This window comes from Camelus bactrianus, chromosome 11, assembly GCF_048773025.1.
Source record: "Camelus bactrianus isolate YW-2024 breed Bactrian camel chromosome 11, ASM4877302v1, whole genome shotgun sequence".
Classification (NCBI taxonomy): domain Eukaryota; kingdom Metazoa; phylum Chordata; class Mammalia; order Artiodactyla; family Camelidae; genus Camelus; species Camelus bactrianus.
Window position 1 is genome coordinate 14,422,997 of NC_133549.1, and position 16,549 is coordinate 14,439,545.

General features: G+C 43.4%; 1 protein-coding gene across 8 annotated transcripts in view; it reads left to right on the forward strand.

Moving 5' to 3' along the window:
- Positions 1-16,549, forward strand: part of RYR2 (ryanodine receptor 2) — a 543,025-nt gene that overhangs the window by 478,345 nt on the left and 48,131 nt on the right. For all 8 annotated transcript variants that reach the window (XM_074373272.1, XM_074373273.1, XM_074373274.1 and 5 more), the window contains 4 exons: positions 7,645-7,744; positions 9,132-9,211; positions 12,186-12,262; positions 13,034-13,107. In XM_074373272.1, the coding sequence (XP_074229373.1) occupies positions 7,645-7,744; positions 9,132-9,211; positions 12,186-12,262; positions 13,034-13,107 (331 nt within the window). The remainder of the gene's footprint in view (positions 1-7,644; positions 7,745-9,131; positions 9,212-12,185; positions 12,263-13,033; positions 13,108-16,549) is intronic.

Consider the following 16,549-nt stretch of genomic DNA (forward strand, 5'->3'; position numbering starts at 1 on the left):
GCTCTACACAGTGAGAAGACCACCTTTGTCTGACCCCTCCAGTGATCTAATTTTTGAATAGAACTGAATTTTTTGGAAATTCTCTAAGAATGAGTTGGCCCTGAGAAGATCCCTCTCCAGTAGCTACCTAAACGGATCTCTGAATGGGCTTATTTACTTCTGCTCATAGGAGCACAGCAGGTTAAGTTAGAGGGGCTTCCCGAATCTTACCTAAAAGAACCATCAAATATTAAAAACTAAAGATACAGCTATAAATATAAAACATTGAAGCAGTCACCTCTTTCATCAAGAACATTTATACTTCCTTAGTTTCTACTGCAGAAGATCTGTGGTATCAAGATACGGACTAGAGTGTTGAGTTGCTTGTCATACTGTTGAATCGTAGAGGGGAGGGGGAGGGAGTTCTGACGGCCAGTGTTCTCCAGTGCTCATGCCTGTTGCTGCAGTCTGCCCACTGCATATTCAGATACTGGAATTGGTGATCTGAAGGAACGCCCTCAAGTCTTAGCCCAGGTTCCCTGGAGGACAGAGCAAAGAGGCTGTTTGCTGACACTGTGTTGGGGCTGGAGGTGTTACAGTCTCAGGGAGGTAAGAGTGAGGGGCAAAGAGCACTGAGGCAGGGAAGCTGGGAGAGCACAGTAATGCCTCCCTGAGCTGACCGCTGACCGCAGCTCCCAGCAGGACAGCAGCCACTCTGCTGTGCCGGATGCCCCTGGGAGGCCGTGCGCATCATGGAGCAGTGCCTCCTGGGAAGGAAGACTGAGCACTTTATCTGCTGGTTCCATCCCATCTCCTGTCTCTTACTGGTCTGAGGGAGTTCATTTCTTCCTACGTCCTGCTGATACTAAGCAGCTGTTCCAGGGGGACCCCTGGGGAAGCCAGAGCCAGCTCGGGCCCAGCCTGCCCAGGGTCCAGGCACTGCAGTCTCTCCACTGTCAGCAGCAGGTGGTCTTACACAGTGGTGTGGTTAGGAGCCAGCATGTCACCACACTAATGGTGCAAGCCATTTCTAGGGCCACGGTGCCTCAGAAGCAAGGCAGATTGCTAGGACTTGGAGAGAAGGGGGCTTAGGGTGGGTTGGGGTACTAGTCCTGATACAAGGAAAATTCCACTTAAAGCACAGTCCTCTATATTATATATGGAAATTTATGCCTATGAACGTGTGGACCTAAATAGCAAACTACACGGAGGCACACACTAAAGCATAAAACTGCACTGTGTCCAGTACCAGGCACGTCCTCATGACGTCCAGTAACCAGGGTACAGCAAAATCATTCAGAGTGCAGGCACTTGGACAGGCCGCCTGTGTTTGAATCCCAGCTTCACCGTGTGGCTGTATGATCTCGAGCATCAACGTTCCTATCTATAAAATGGGCCTAATTAAGGTCTCTACGTCACAGGACTGTGGTGAAAATTAAATTCGTTGTTACATGTAACGCGCTCAGAACACTGCCTATCACATAATGAGCTCTGTAAGTATTCTCTAGTGTCATTCTACTTGATCAGTTTCACTTCCTTACCAAAGTCAGGTCAGAGAAGCCCACAGAGGAGATTTTTCAGCACAGTGAGCCTGGAACCGAACAAGGCAGGGGACCTGAGTTCTCATCCGGTGCTAACTGGGTGCCCTTAAGCAGGTCCCATTTAATTCCTCTGTACTTTTTCCCTTTGGACTGAAAGCTTTGAACTGGATGTTCTCAGGGGTAATATCCACCTTTAGAGCTGTCTGATGTGCTGTTTTTGAGTAAGTCCTTTTCATTTTTCAGGGCAATTTCCTAATTCTTCTAAATGCATAAACACTGATTAGAAGGATGCAAATTTTCACTACTTTTCTTCTGATCTTTCATGAAAGGGCAAAAAAGAAAATGAACTCCGTGTCTCTTAGTGCAGGAATGTCACAATAAAAACGATTTATAGAAAATGACATCCAGCTTCTGTACATGTGTGTGTTTCTCCACCTTTTCCTAGATCGGTAGTTAAACTATCACATAATTATACATAATATGGTTAGATGAATAAAAAAGTGTTGAGGGCTAAAAAGCATTTAGGGACACAGAGAGGAGCCCCTCAGAAATGGGATTAATCCAGAAACCTATGCCACAGTATCTTGCTGATTTGCTGCAGGTTGTCAGTACTACCAATCCCAAGCTCCTAGGAGTCAACATAAAATCACATAAATGTAAAAATTTACTCTGTCAGTAAAACACAGACAATCTCCTTCTTTGGGAGAAACAAATTCCTGAAGCATCCCCCCCCCCCCCCCCGAGGGTCTTTGTGGGAAAACAACGTGTGATACGATGAAGAAGGCCTCCAGCAGTTCAGTAAAAGTAATTATTTGAGAATTTGTACGGTGCAGTCCAGGGATACGGGTGCCGTCTGAGGATGGCTCAGCTCAGAATGAGCACCGAGGGGCTGGGAGGATGGGGGGCTCTGCGTCCTTAAGACAGTCTTCAGAAAAACCCTCCTCCCAGCTGAACACGTAGCCCTTGGCGAGGAATCCGAGAGTGGATTGAGTGCTTACTTAGAGTGCAGCAGTTTCTCAGGAGTTGATCTGGGGCGAGATTAATAACCATTTGCGAAAACTTAGAATTGCAGATACTGGGACTACTAGAACTGGGAGATCTGAAAATCCAAACGATGCGTTACTGCGATCTGTTCTGTGATAAAATCTACCCCGACTGCTGCTTCGCACAGACTGTTCCAGCTTCCTAGCGCCTTCTGCTCTAACGGCTCCTCCCTGGGGCTGGAGGTCGCCAGTCACCCAGTGCTCTCATCCTCCCCTCTGTCAGGCTATCCTAGTAGGACTGCAGGGCGCGTACTTTCCACATTCGGGGCAGTATCCAGGGCTTCTACGGCTTAAACAAAGAAACAGATAGGTAGGTGAAGGCTTTTTAAAATCAGTACTGTGCTCAGGATAAACACACTCCCTCTTGTGACAGATCAGCCTCACTTGGCTAATTTGATAACCTCTGATTCTAGAGTCACTCATTCCTTCATGTTGTACTTTCTTAACGGAGCTTTTGGTGGCGTAGCCTAAGTTTTGTCAGCAGGACCTTGAAATAGAAAACCGTTTCAGATCAGCTGGTTTCAGTGCTTTAGCATAGTATTAATTAGTTCTAAATATGCTGAATCCAGGGGAAACAGAATTCCAAACGAAATGGAAGTGTATCTGATACAGGAAGAAGTCAGCCGTAAAGTCACACTACGCAACACATCTGACCACTTTGAGAGCCTCCAGCGCGGTAGCTGAGCTGCATTTCTCTGGTTCAGTGTTTTTGTTGTCTCTTATATGTTAGTAAATCTTAGGCATTTAAATGAAGTTTGCTTTGGGTAAGCCACATTTTTAAAAATTTTCTTACTTAAAGAGAACATTAGAAACATGATCATCCTATTGAGAAGTAGAACTCTAGAAGGTTACTTACTATGCGACGGTTCAACAACAAAGAGAATGGACAGTAATGAAAGGTACAGACAGAAAAATAAGCCAAAAGCTACAATTTGAGAATTGTTATTTTTTGTATGTGTATAAATCTAGACTTTTTGGACCCTATACTAAAAGTAAGCTAAATAAAATTTTCACATTGTACTAGCTTTGTAGCTCTTCAAAGGAAAGATAATATTTGTAAAACTTTGGATTAATTTTGCATACTACATGATAGCACATTATCTAGTTCTCTCATTCATTTACACTTTCTTGAACACTTTTTATGTGCAGGGAACTGTACTGGATGCACAGTATATGTGTACTGTGTTTAATAAGCAAACCAGCTATGGCCCCTTTCCTCATGGAGCTTTACTTCTAGAAACCTCCATGTTCATTAAATTTTTAAAAATTAAATTTAAAAAAACTTGTGGAACCATCTATCATTGAGTAAAGTTACAATCTTGTAAGTGTTTCCCTGATGCCGTGAGTCATCTTTTTATGAGTATGACTCCTCTAGTTTTGGAAGCTAGAACAAAGACCAGAACTAGTTGGAGTTCTGGAGATGTGACTGCTGTCTATACTTTCGATTTTCCTTAGTGTGAGTTGGCCTGTTTGTATTTTAAACCAAACTGTTAGTACCATATCCCTGTCTTTCAGCTTTGTCCTTAAGTTATCCAATTAAATCTTCTATATTCCTGTCTTTTTTTTTTTTTGGTAATGTTAAGATTCAACATCACCTTGTAGATTATGACTACGTTTCAGATGCCAGATAAAATTATTTAATATTGACTTACAGCATTACTACATTATGGGAAATACTTTTAGAAAGAGTTCAGCTCCTGGAAACTTCTGTTCACTTATACTGTAACTAGCTTGCACATGAAATTTAAGAGGAAAAGATTATGATAACTTTTTCAATAGTTGCTGAAGGCTTAGAAGTACCAAAAAAGCACAAGCCAGTGGCTCCTTTGGGGTGATGCTCAGAGTGTAGACTTGGTTGGCACCCTCAGCCTGTGATGTACCGTGCTGCCCTAAATGCCCATAAACTAGAAAGGTCCCTCAGAAACAAAGTGAATTTCTTTGCTGTCATCAGTCTGCCCTGGTTTAAATCATATTTGCATCTTCATTTGATGGGGATAAACTATTTTCTCCACCAAGAAACAAGGGCTGGTATAATTTAGTCTTATCTCAGTATTTTTTCTCTTATAAGGCAAGTTTTTGAAGAATTGAATGGATGTTTTTCTTCAAGCCTTTCCCTACCGCCCCCCCCCATCAAGTGCTGAAAGCTTGAGAAACTTTTAGACAAAATGGAAGATTTTTAGCAATTTTATTACAAACTTCAGTTATACTAAAAGCAAATCATGATGTTGAATGCTTCCATTCAATGACTGATTTTATCATAGGTCAGATATATGATCACCCTTGACCTTGGAAAGACTCGCAACAATCTTATTCAGAAAACAGCTGGTAATTCTTGGTTGCTTTTGGCAATCAGAACTTTTTGCCTAAGGGAAAATTTAAATTGTGGAGCTGCTCCTTTTTAATTTAAATCTTCTTTCCCTTAACCTCCCTTTGTAACGTTGGAAAAATTTGAAGACTAAACTACAGGTTGAAGGTATAGTGTTTAAGGCCCTTTGGCAGTTTAAGCAGAATATGGAATGGGGTGGGATGAGGAACCCTACTTTGAAAAAGGTACTTTTAAGGTGCTATTTCCTTGAGTAAGATACTTTTAAAAGATCTGTCTCCAGTTCGCTTGGAAAAGCTGATCTGCAGTAAATTTGGAATGAAAGAATTTTTTCCTTTCTACATAACCCATGATTCTATTGCCTAAAAATTTTCTAGTTTAGCTTTAGCTTTCAAGGTTTTATTTTTTTATGTAGTGATAAAATTTCCAGTGAGGAGATTCAATTATATCCCCAGAAGCAGTTCTCAAAGGAACACAAGGTACGAAAAGAAGTAATATTAAAGATATTCTGAAGAGAGAGCTTCCAACTCAGTCTAACAAGAAATTGAAAAGAGTAGCTGGCCCCATCTGTCTTTATGAAATCTGGCTTTCCTGCTTCTGAATCAGTATATCTATTTTTGCTCAATATTTTTTTTTCAAATGAGTCTCATCTCCCCTAAAATATTTACTGTTATTATTGACAGGTAGACGTTACGTAATAAAAATGAGAGCGATCTTTGCTCAGGGAGTTTACTTTTTAAAGAAGGCGATTTGATGTCCAGTCTTTCTTGACCCTCCAGAGGTCCATCCATCATGAGTGGTCTCAGTTCCCGAAGAGGTTGCTAGGACCTTAGATCCTGTTCCACAAGCTGCTGTGGCAGACCTTTGAGCTGGTCTGTCTTCTTTGGGAGCATAAATGGCAAAGAGTGTTGGTTTTTGTTTCTCCTCAAAGCTATGTGGCATACTGCCCTCTTGCATCTTCTTTGGGTTTCCTGATGGCTACCTTTGTATGTTCTACTGAGCCAGCAGAGCTGCTCTTTCTAACTCCCTTGCCTCTCTAGGTGATGAAAATAATGGTGCAGTTCCTTAAGCCAGTAATCTCTCACCATTGTTTTACTGGAACACTCTTTACAGAGGGAGCGGGTTAAGCTGGGAAATAAAAGTTCCACCAGCAGCTCTGAAAATGGGAGGAAAGCGAAAGATTGTTGGGTCTAAAAGGAAGAATCAAATGTTGCTCACCAATTTTCAACAACACCTGAAGAGCAGGCGCAAGGGGCTCCTTTCAGTTTTCCTGAGGCCGTGTTGTAATGACAATATGGTTTTGTGTGTCCGTGTGGTTTTGTTTTCGTTTTGTTTTTGACTTCACAGGAAGAGGTTTAAACATGAAGGCAAACCTTTTAGATGTTAGCATGGCTACGTATAAAGCAAAGCTGCCTTTTTTTTTCTTTTCTCTGCATCCATTTAGGCCTATCACATAATTTAAGAAAAAATAAAAATTTAACCACAGGAGCTCTAACTATAGTGTGAAAAAAACCCTGATCAATTTTGTTTTCGCAGCACGATATTATCAAAGATTTAAGAGACAAATTTGCCAGCCTCGGCGAGAACTCTCTGGTAACAGCATAAATGTCTGTGTTGGTTGCTTTTGATTTAAAGGTTTCTTTTTTTTTTTTTTTTTTCATTTGTTTGAGCCCATTTCTTTTCCCCCTCTTTTTAGTTTCCTTTATTTTTCATATTCTGTAACTAGCAAGCCTTCATTTTTTAAACCTCTTCCATCTTCCAGTGTCTATTTTCCGTACTTTGGATGGAAAGTTTACGGCAGCAAAGCTGTCACCCTGGCTACTTCTGCTGCAGCTCTTCCTGCTCTTAGGTCATACCTGTTTGGCCGTTGTGTTTATGGACATGATACTAATTGTTTCATGTCCCGTTGACTCAGCTTCTCTCCACGCCATGGGATGGACTCGCTGTCCTCGGGCTCTATGCAACTTCCATCCTGCAACTTACACTGCTTGGTTCCGTCTAATTCCAGCGAACTGGATAGCTCAAGTGAATGATCCTACCCGTCTTGAACTTGCTGTGCCTTTATATTTTACTTCTATTCCCATCTGTGTGCTTTCAGTGGTAGTTTAAGTGGGAAAGAGCCAAGTCCAGCCGTCGCTCTAGCAGTGCCGTGCAGTATCGTTTGTTACCACCGGAGGATACAAAATATAAAGGCACACTGCTTCTTTTGTCCTCGGGGGGCGGGCCTGGGGGGATGTGTGCCGTAAGTCCACCACTTAGCTGAAGCCTGCCCTTCTCTGCATATCAGCTTTCAATTTTGCTTATACTCCAACACGTCTCAGTTAATGTTTCTCTGTCATTCCGTGATAACCTCCTACTCGAGCCATTTGCTGAGCAGTATCAAGTTATGGCCATGACTTGGGAGATGATTAAAAACGTGACAAACTTATGCACAAATGCATAATTCAGAAAGTGAAAGTTTCAGTGATGAAGTACAGTCCTTCAAAACTCTGATACAGGTTTTGGACTAATCAAATAATTACAATTGAGAAAATTCATCCTGATCAACCAGTACCAAAAGTATATCATGAGAAATATAAAGGGGAAAAAAAAACCCGAGTTGAATCCGTTACCACCTGTTGAATAACATTGTTGGTGTTGAAATGGTCCATAATGTTGTCATAGAGCCCATACATGAAGAGATGACTGAAAAATACAGTTTATTAAGCCGCTCTGCTTAATGACAGCCGCAACATAAACGGTTGGGATTTGTGTTCAGGAAAAGGAAATGGAGAAGCAGAAGCTTCTGTACCAGCAAGCCAGGCTGCATGACCGCGGCGCTGCCGAGATGGTGCTGCAGACCCTCAGCGCCAGCAAAGGTGAGCTGCCCTGCCCTGCCCTGCCCTGCCCTGCCCGGAGGGCTCCTGCCCCGGGCTTGACTTACATTCTCCTGCTTTATTTAGTCCCTGGATTTTCTTACTTGTGACTAGGTCAGGTGACTTAAAAAAGGCAAGCTAGCCTAGACTGTGTCCAGTGTTGATTTTTTTTTTAATCAGAGACTTACTAAAAGGTGTATTTTATTTCTGTTCATTCAGTTTTTGAAGTTATATTGGGACACAACTCTAGCAAACTAAATCGGGGCTGGGCAGACGTTTTCCTGTGAGGTACCTGAGAGTAAAGATTTCCTGCGTGGTGAGCCATCCAGGGCCCTGTGGCAACTCTGAGCTGCAGCTGGAGACAATTGGTACACAAGTGGTGTGGCTCTGTACCAGTAAAGCTGTTCGCAGAGACAGGCCACGTGGACCTGGCCCTCAGGGCCCTGGGTATAAATGCGTAGATTTTTTTAAGTGAGCCATTTTTCACAATTAAAGTACTATTTTATTTTTCAATAGCCAGTAATATTGTCTCTGTGAAGACTTTTTTTTTTTTCACTCTTAGTCATGGAGTGGAAAAGTTTTGGTGGTTATTAAGCGCCTCTCTCCAAATACAGAGATTATTTCATTTCTAGGATAAGTAGAGGTGGCCAGCGTAAAAGTGGACTATAATACACTAAATTATAGACAACTAGTTGGATTTAAAATTTTTTTTATTATTATTTGAATAACTTAAAATTGCAACAAGTCATCCTAATAAATCAAGACTATAAACATGGTAAGGTAAAAGTGATGAAATGAAAATTATAAAAATTGTTCAAACATAGTATTGAGGGAGAAGGGAAAGAAATTTTCTTTAGAAAATTTTAAGTAGCTCATACTCACTTCAATATTATTTTAGTACATGTGGTTAGTTTTGAATCTTAGGTGTCAGTATTTCAAAGTCAGTTGTTTCTTCCTATTTGTTTTTCCTTTGCACTCAGATAGTTTCAATTCATGGAAATATTACATAGAATGTAGTAAAAACATTGATGGCAAAATATGCATTAATACTCCTTTAGTACTTTTTAGTGTGTCAGTCTGTCCCCTCCACCATATACAGATGAGCAGTGTCAGTCTGTCCCCCCCACCGTATACAGACGAGCAGTGTCAGTCTGTCCCCCCCACCGTATACAGACGAGCAGTGTCAGTCTGTCCCCCCCACCGTATACAGACGAGCAGTGTCAGTCTGTCCCCCCAGCCATATGCAGACGGGCAGTGTCAGTCGGTCCCCCCCACCACATACAGATGAGCAGTGGGGTGATGATGACTGGTGAGGTGCGCGTTTTGAGATGGAACCTGTTGATGGAGCAGGCGAAGCGCTGCAAGGGGCACTGTTTCTTGTGCTTTCTAGGTGAGACTGGACCCATGGTGGCTGCTACTCTGAGACTCGGGATTGCTGTCTTAAATGGCGGGAACTCCACAGTGCAGCAGGTAATGTCGATAAGCCGCCCACAGAGTGTGCTTTGCAAACAGACGACCCTGTAGCCATCCTATTGGGCTGTTTTACTTATCCTGAAATAATTATTAGTTGTACACTTGTGCATCTTCTGTGTAAAATGTGCCTTTATTTTAAGGTCATCTTGTCCCCAGTATCCGAATATCTTCTGGGTAGCGCGGTGAACACCTGTGTGGGAAAGGAACTCTCTTTAGAAATCTGAAGTCATGTCATATGGTGCACTTTATGTGAATAAGTCAGCATAAACCAGCTGGCTTGTTTCAGTAGTGAAAAATAGTTTTACCTAGGGAGCCTAGTTTGGTAACGTATTTTATTCATTGATTGACTCTAAAGATTTTGTTACGTATGCCGTATGAAGCTGGCTCCTAGGTTAACAGGTAAGCAGAACGCACTGTTAAGGATTTTTCTACTTAATAATTCTTTCTGTCCTCTGAAGATATGAGAAAATCACTTCCCAACCAAGTTTTATAACTATGCTCGTTTAAAAGTTAGACAGTTTCTGGACTTGGATACTTCACCCATTTGTGGCAAAGGATGCAACCTCTATACCCAGCTGACAGCCAAGGTCTGTGTGTATGTTAGAAAAAGAGCATTCGAGTAGACTGTCAGGAACAGACTGTCACAAGGGTGTACCGCATACCTCTGGGGACACCATTTGCTGGGCAGAAGTGTGGCTCTAAGCTAGGAAAAAATTCTTATGCTCCTTGAAAAACAGCAAAACACAACATAATTTAAGTATCAGGTTGTGTTTTGCTAAAACTAAAATCTTCCTCTTATTTTCGTATCTTGGCTTCTGTTTGAGGAAGAATAGTTTATGAACAGGAAGCTGATACTATTCTTCCTTGGGAAAGTTCTAGGGAGGCAGGGAAAGGGCTAACTGAGGGAAAGGGAGGCCACGGAGAGCCTTGGAAGGCTTGACTTCAAGTTGCTGTGAACCTCAGAGTCGCTGCAGTGGGACAGGGCCATGCATGTGCTTCTGGAAGACCCTGGAGCCCAAGGAAAGGGAAGCAGGGAAACGGTGAAGGCTGCTTTGGGGCTGGTAAAGATTTGGACTGGGTTAGGTAGTAACTCAGAATAGTTGAAAAATTCCTCTCTACCTTTTTCTCAAATTGTGTACTTTTTGCTGTAAGTGTAATCATTACACGTTAGAAGTAGAAGAGTCTATAGGAGACGTAATCTCGGCCAGAGCGCTAATAAGCTCCTCCTTTTTTTTTTCTAAGCCTCTGACAGTTGGTTGACACTTCTGGCCTCCTCTCGGTTTCTAAGCACACAAAGTAAATGACACAGGTTTACAAAGAAAACCAAATATATTGAATTGTGGTTATCAAAATATTATAAAACAGGGTTTTGATAAAGCCTTATGTGTTTCTTTATGAACTCATTAAATAAAGGACCTAGTGCTTGTTCTAATAATTGCTGAGAAGAAAGGGTCAGTGTAAATGATTTTAAGTAGCTCCGACGGCTGTCATGCAATATGAAAATGTCTGAATTGTCACTGGGGTCAGAATCATCGTCACTACTGATCCTGTTTGTGTTTGTCGTCAGGTTTCTAGTTGAAAGTGATGCTGAAGTTCAGTTAGAATTTAGTAAAAGTAAAGGTGAATTTTTTTCTCATCTAATTGACAGGTGTTCTTTTTGATTCCCATAGTCAGTGACTGCGTGACTTAAAAAAAAAGGAAAAATAAAGAACCTGCCTAATCTCTCCACAAGACTTAATCAAGAAATAATTCCCCTTGATTCTGCATTGCTTCAAAAGACCTTAGTTTGTATAGTGTACATATTCAGAAATCCTCGGAGCCAGAAGGAGCCGTGAGAGATCATGTAGTAAATGTACTTGTCTGTGCAGATCTCTTCTTTGTGCTCCAAACCTTCAGGTGTACAGTCCACTGCTTCCCTTCCACCCTGTAAGCCGAATTCAGTTTGTTTTAAAAGACCAATGATTAATAAATGCTTCGTGTTTTATTAGACCAATAAATTGTCACACACATACCCTAAACGGCTCTGTGTGTGTGTGTGTGTGTGTGTACCTATGCATGTGTAGGTGTGTGCGTATGTATACACACACATGCACACATACGTGCACACCATGCGTGTGGCAGGGTATATGCAGCCTTCACATACTTGGTTTTATATTATTCTGGAAATAGATGACTGCCAAATTCTGACTGCTTGGCTAAGCCCCCTCTAGACAGCGCTGATAACCAGACTGTCTCAAGATCCAGAGATGGGCAGCATCTTTGTGTTCTTAAAACCTTTGGTGTGCCTTCTGTCTTCCTATCATCTTGTATGAGCTTCTTACTGTAAACCTCCAGCTCGTTTTATCCACATTCGAAGTGGCTGTTTCGCTGTGGCAGGTAACAATGCACTAGCAAGACGGAGCACCATTGCTTTAGCACTTTTTGCGTTTTTATTTAACCAGAGCTTTGACCACAGAATCTGGACATCACTCTGAGAACAGAGGAGAAAAATGATTCCGGGGGTTTCAAGACCCTAGTAATGGAAACAGAATCTCTGTCTGCAACGTTAGCACGTGGTGGTCACAGCCCTCGGGCCGCAGTGCCGTCAGAGGAGCCCACTTCTGTGTGGGGGTCTGTGAGGGGCGTCCGGGTGGGCCTTCTTCCCAGGAAGCTTGAACTTAGTATCTGAACCTCCAAACCCTCACAGTGACTTGAGGAGGATTGAGAGCAGTATTTCCCCCGGACATGTGTGCTGCTGACGGTGTTCTGCAAAGCAGCTCCCTCGTCCCGAGCCGTGCTTATGTCCTGCAGCTTTCTCTCTGTGGCACGCTTGTCGCCATTCCCTGGTAAAGACGGTGTCCGGCATGTCTGTCTGCACTGGGGTTTTGACTCTTTATGTCAGAGCAGAAAGGATGTTCTTCTTATTTCTTTACCTATTTAACAAAAAACAAGCCTGTGTTCAGTGGCCATCTGGTTTATGTATTTGCTGTAGAAAATGCTCGACTACCTCAAGGAGAAAAAGGACGTGGGCTTCTTTCAGAGCCTGGCGGGCCTGATGCAGTCGTGCAGGTAAGGACGCGCCTCCCTCGCCGTGGGTCCACTCAGTGGTTGTCTCTCACGGTCGTGGCGTCACGTTACTGACGGTACTTACGCACAGAAGCATTTTTCAGTGATTAAACGCACTTTAAAGTGGGGCGAAAGGTGGTGGCTTACAGCCTGTCTTGTCAGATGTTAGTAACGTCTTAATTACTAACTTACTCTATGTTAACAGTGTCTTAAACTAGTCTTCCCGTGGTTTAAGTACAGACCTTGGAGAATTAACATGAATTTTGCATCCTTGAAAATGAGTCGTGTGTGATTTTTAAAAGACAAAAAAGAAAATGCCCTTTCATTTGATCTGGGAGCTTTTTAGACCACTTCTCATCTTCCCTAAATAAATGGTCCTTAACCAGCTAGTTTATGGTCACCATTTTCCATTTTTTTTTACAGTATTTAAAATCATTCGGGCAACATTTGACTAAGGAACATGACACATGCTTAACATGATAAGCTATTCCAACTGGAAAAAACATGATCTTTGTAATTACGTTTCAGTATGTGTGCTAACTTTGTAGTGTTCTCCCGAAGCTGGAAGCCTCTGACGCCATGTGCCTGACTTTCCCGCGGCTCAGTTCAGTGCGGGCCCCCGAGAGAGGCTGGTCTAGAAGTGTGGTTGGCAGCCGCTGAAGTGGGGTGTGCTCTCAGCGTGTGTGACGTTTGGTTCGCCTTTTCAGACACTTGCTCCCCTGAGGAAGGGGGTTGTCTGCGGGCCCTCTCAGCATTTTCTCCTTGCTGTTGCAGCGTCCTCGACCTCAATGCATTTGAGCGACAGAACAAAGCCGAGGGACTCGGGATGGTGACGGAAGAAGGATCAGGTATTGACCACTTATGACTTACAGTAGCATCACCTGTCCCCACTTCTCTCCTGAAGTGAGTCCATTGTCGGTACCTTTTCAGTGCGGAGAGACACAGGGCTGTCTTCAGTGGATGAAGAGCTTCTGGGACTCCCTTGAGAGTCCCTGGTAGGACACTCACACAAGCCCACCCGTCCGTGATGGTCGCTGACTCCTTTTTGTTCCAGACCTGCTGTCGGTGGCCCTTCCTCCCCTGAGCTGGGAGTAGATACAGGTCCCTTACTAGAGAATTACCAGTACAATTACAGGACACATGGGTGACCCAAATCAGGAAACGTTTGATTTTCCTGGGCCCCGTGAGTAACTGCCAGGCTGCTTCAGTCTCCTTGGGGCAGTGATGCTTTCGGGCCTTCCGCCCCCGGTGTCCCTGCCAGCCCTCCTTAGCACAGGGACCCTTCCGTCTCACATGCCCACGTGTCTTTGCAAGTCCAAGTGCTTTAGTGAAATAAATTAAGGAGTGATTTTTGTGTGTAAATAACTCTGATCACTGAACTTACGTGCACACAAAAGTAACGACTCACATCATCTTAGAGCTTTGCCGTCTAGAAATACACGTACAAACTGGGCAGTTCAGCACGCAGCACATTTAAAGCAGAAGTAACTATTGTGGCACATTCGTTTCAATATTTATTAAGACAAAAATCTTCAATATTTTTGGTTTTGATTTGTTTTTATTATTCTGTGTTTGATTTTTAAATTAATTTAGTTGCAGTAAGGCCCTGTGTGTTTATCTGTTTTTGCTCGTTTGGTCTGGTTTGGAGTTGTCACCTTATCAGTGTATTAGTTTTTGGAACATTGGGTCTTCTATAAAACTAATCTCACTGCAAAAAATAAATTTTCTCCCCTCTGCCATCTGTAGTCGGCTTGGCTTTCTGAAATATTTTAGAATTAACTAATCACTCTAATTATCTCTGTATATTTTTGTTCTCACAATAGGACAAAGAATTAGCCGCATTTTTCTTCCTGTATTCTAAAGACGATCCTTTATACGTATTTTAACCCTGCTGCTACTGTAGAGATTGCTCCTGTGATTTTATTTTCTGCTTGGCATTTGAATGTGTAGGTTCAGCCATTGAGTATCAGTCATACCATTACTTAATTGGATTGGCTTCCTTCAAGAGAAGCCACCTGTGGTATTCCAGATTTATTTAGGTTTTCTGAAAATGTATATTAAGCCAAATCTCTTCCTGACAAACACTTGTGCCGACGTTACAGCGCCTGGCCTGGGGGACCCATCCGGGGAACCCAGAGCCTCTGCAAATCTCAGGTCCCATTGTCTGCACACCTCTGATGTCTCACAGGAGTCCTGGGCGCTGCCCAGCTGTGAAGTAACTGAAAATGGAAGAATTCTCTGTCCAGAGTCTGCCTTCCCTCTCTCGGAATTAGACATCAGTTTCCTTTTCCTGACAGTAATTACCTAGTGTTCCCGAGGCCATGGACGCAGTCCCAGCAGTCGTTCACGGTCACTGTTCCCGGCAGCTCCCACAGAGAATCAGCGGCCTCGCAGGTTTGCTTTAGGGCCTCCTGTTTTTTGTCAGCCAGATAAGACTGGAGTAACGTTGTGTGTGTCCCAAGTCAGAGATAACTCGGTGAGAGTGACCATCTGATGGGAGGTTTGTTCACTTCCCAACATGAGATCGGTCTGGTTAGTTTATTCTTTGTAAAAGACACACAGAAGTAATTGCCCAAGTTGATTAACACGTTTTCTATTTAATTTCCTTATAAACAGCAAAACAAAAACAAAATCTCAACTTCTTTCTTTCTCCTCATTTCCTTTTCTTTCGACTACTGTAAATGTACCACCCTCCCTTCCTCAGTCATCACTCATGAGCGTGGTAATTATTAAAAATGGGCTGGCTTTTCTTTTTTTGCTCCTTGATTTGTTAACTTTGTGTACAGCTTTAATAGTGACAGTTTTGTGCATTTTTTTTTCCTTTCATAGACCGTTTTAACAAGTAGATTGTTTACTTGCCATTGTTCTGCATCCTGGTTTTTTTTAATTTCTATTTCAAGCTTTCCTTTTTTTTTTCTTTCTGTGAGGTTGTGCAGTGATTAACAGATGAGACATGAAGGGGCCACAAACATTTAAATTATGTTTTTGGATTTGTTTCATTCTGTTCTTTCATTTTAAAACGTTTCTGTGGACCCTGTGTTTGCGGTTGTGTATAAACAAGTGAGTCACAGACGTGTGCAGTCGTCCCCCGTGGCCCTTCTGTGCTGGACATGCTGTGGCTTTATGGCTGCACCCAGTGGTGCCAGGAAACCAGTGGGGGTCCAGGCGGCCCGGGAACAGCCCGGTCTCCTCCTGGCTGTCGGGCTCGGCCGGTCCCCTGCCAAGTACTGAGGGAGCTACAGAGCTTTTCTCTATTGCTTTCAAAGTACCACACATTAACAACCCTCTAACATAAAAACAAATTCTCATTCTTAAGACCGAATTGCAAGAACAGTAGAAAGAGAAGCAAACATTTACTCTGCAGACAGACGCACACAGTAACACAGATAGCACTGCCATCGCCACGTCGTCTTTGATAGGCGTTACGTCCAATGGTGATGACGAAGGGAAGCCACTGCCGGGCCGGTCCCTAGTGTGGCCACACGGCTGCCGCGAGCGCGCAGTGCTTCCCCAGGACACGCTGTTGCCTTGATCGAGACCTAACAGGAGAGCCAGTGACGACTGCCCATTAACCCTCTGAGTTGTGTGCTGTGTCCCAGCTTGAGCACGCCTCTGCTGACGCCACCTTGGGCATGTTATTTTTAAATCTCCATTACGTGGCCATTCTTTTGTTTAAGACCCTGCAACGGTTAAGAAAAGTCTGTACCCCCATAGAAGAAAGAAAATCAGCCATCCCTCTTGGGGAACACAGAAAAGGCTGAAAAAGTCTGAATCTGTTAGTGATGTCGTGGCTTCAGAGCTTGAGGCCTGAGCTGCATAAACTCAGTGCTGAGAGAACAGTCTGATGGGCCTAAACCGCTGTTCTAGCCGAATGTCTTTGTGAAGCTGAGTCTCTCCCTGTTGACGACAGAATGACCATAAATCACACAGCCATGGAAAATGGACAACTTAAAACGCGTGAGCTTTTTGATGCCCACCACTTCCCCACGGGGCCTTTCGCCCGTTACATAAATCAGGAGACAGAGGGGCAGAGGGTTACCTGGCTTGTGAGGGTCACCCAGGGAGGTGGTGGAGTCAAGACTGCAGTGCAGGCGGTCTGCCTCCTGCTCTCTAATGTGCCGGTTCCGCCTGCCAGCTCCCTCCCCCCAACCCACAGGTGTCTCTGGGGGCTTATTTTGTGTCCAGCATGTTGGCTGCCGTAGAAGTTTTAGCCCCTTTACTTAACATAGTGTCTCCCTTCAGAGACACCAGTCTGTTACCAATTTCTGCATTCACTGTTGAAGCCTTCAT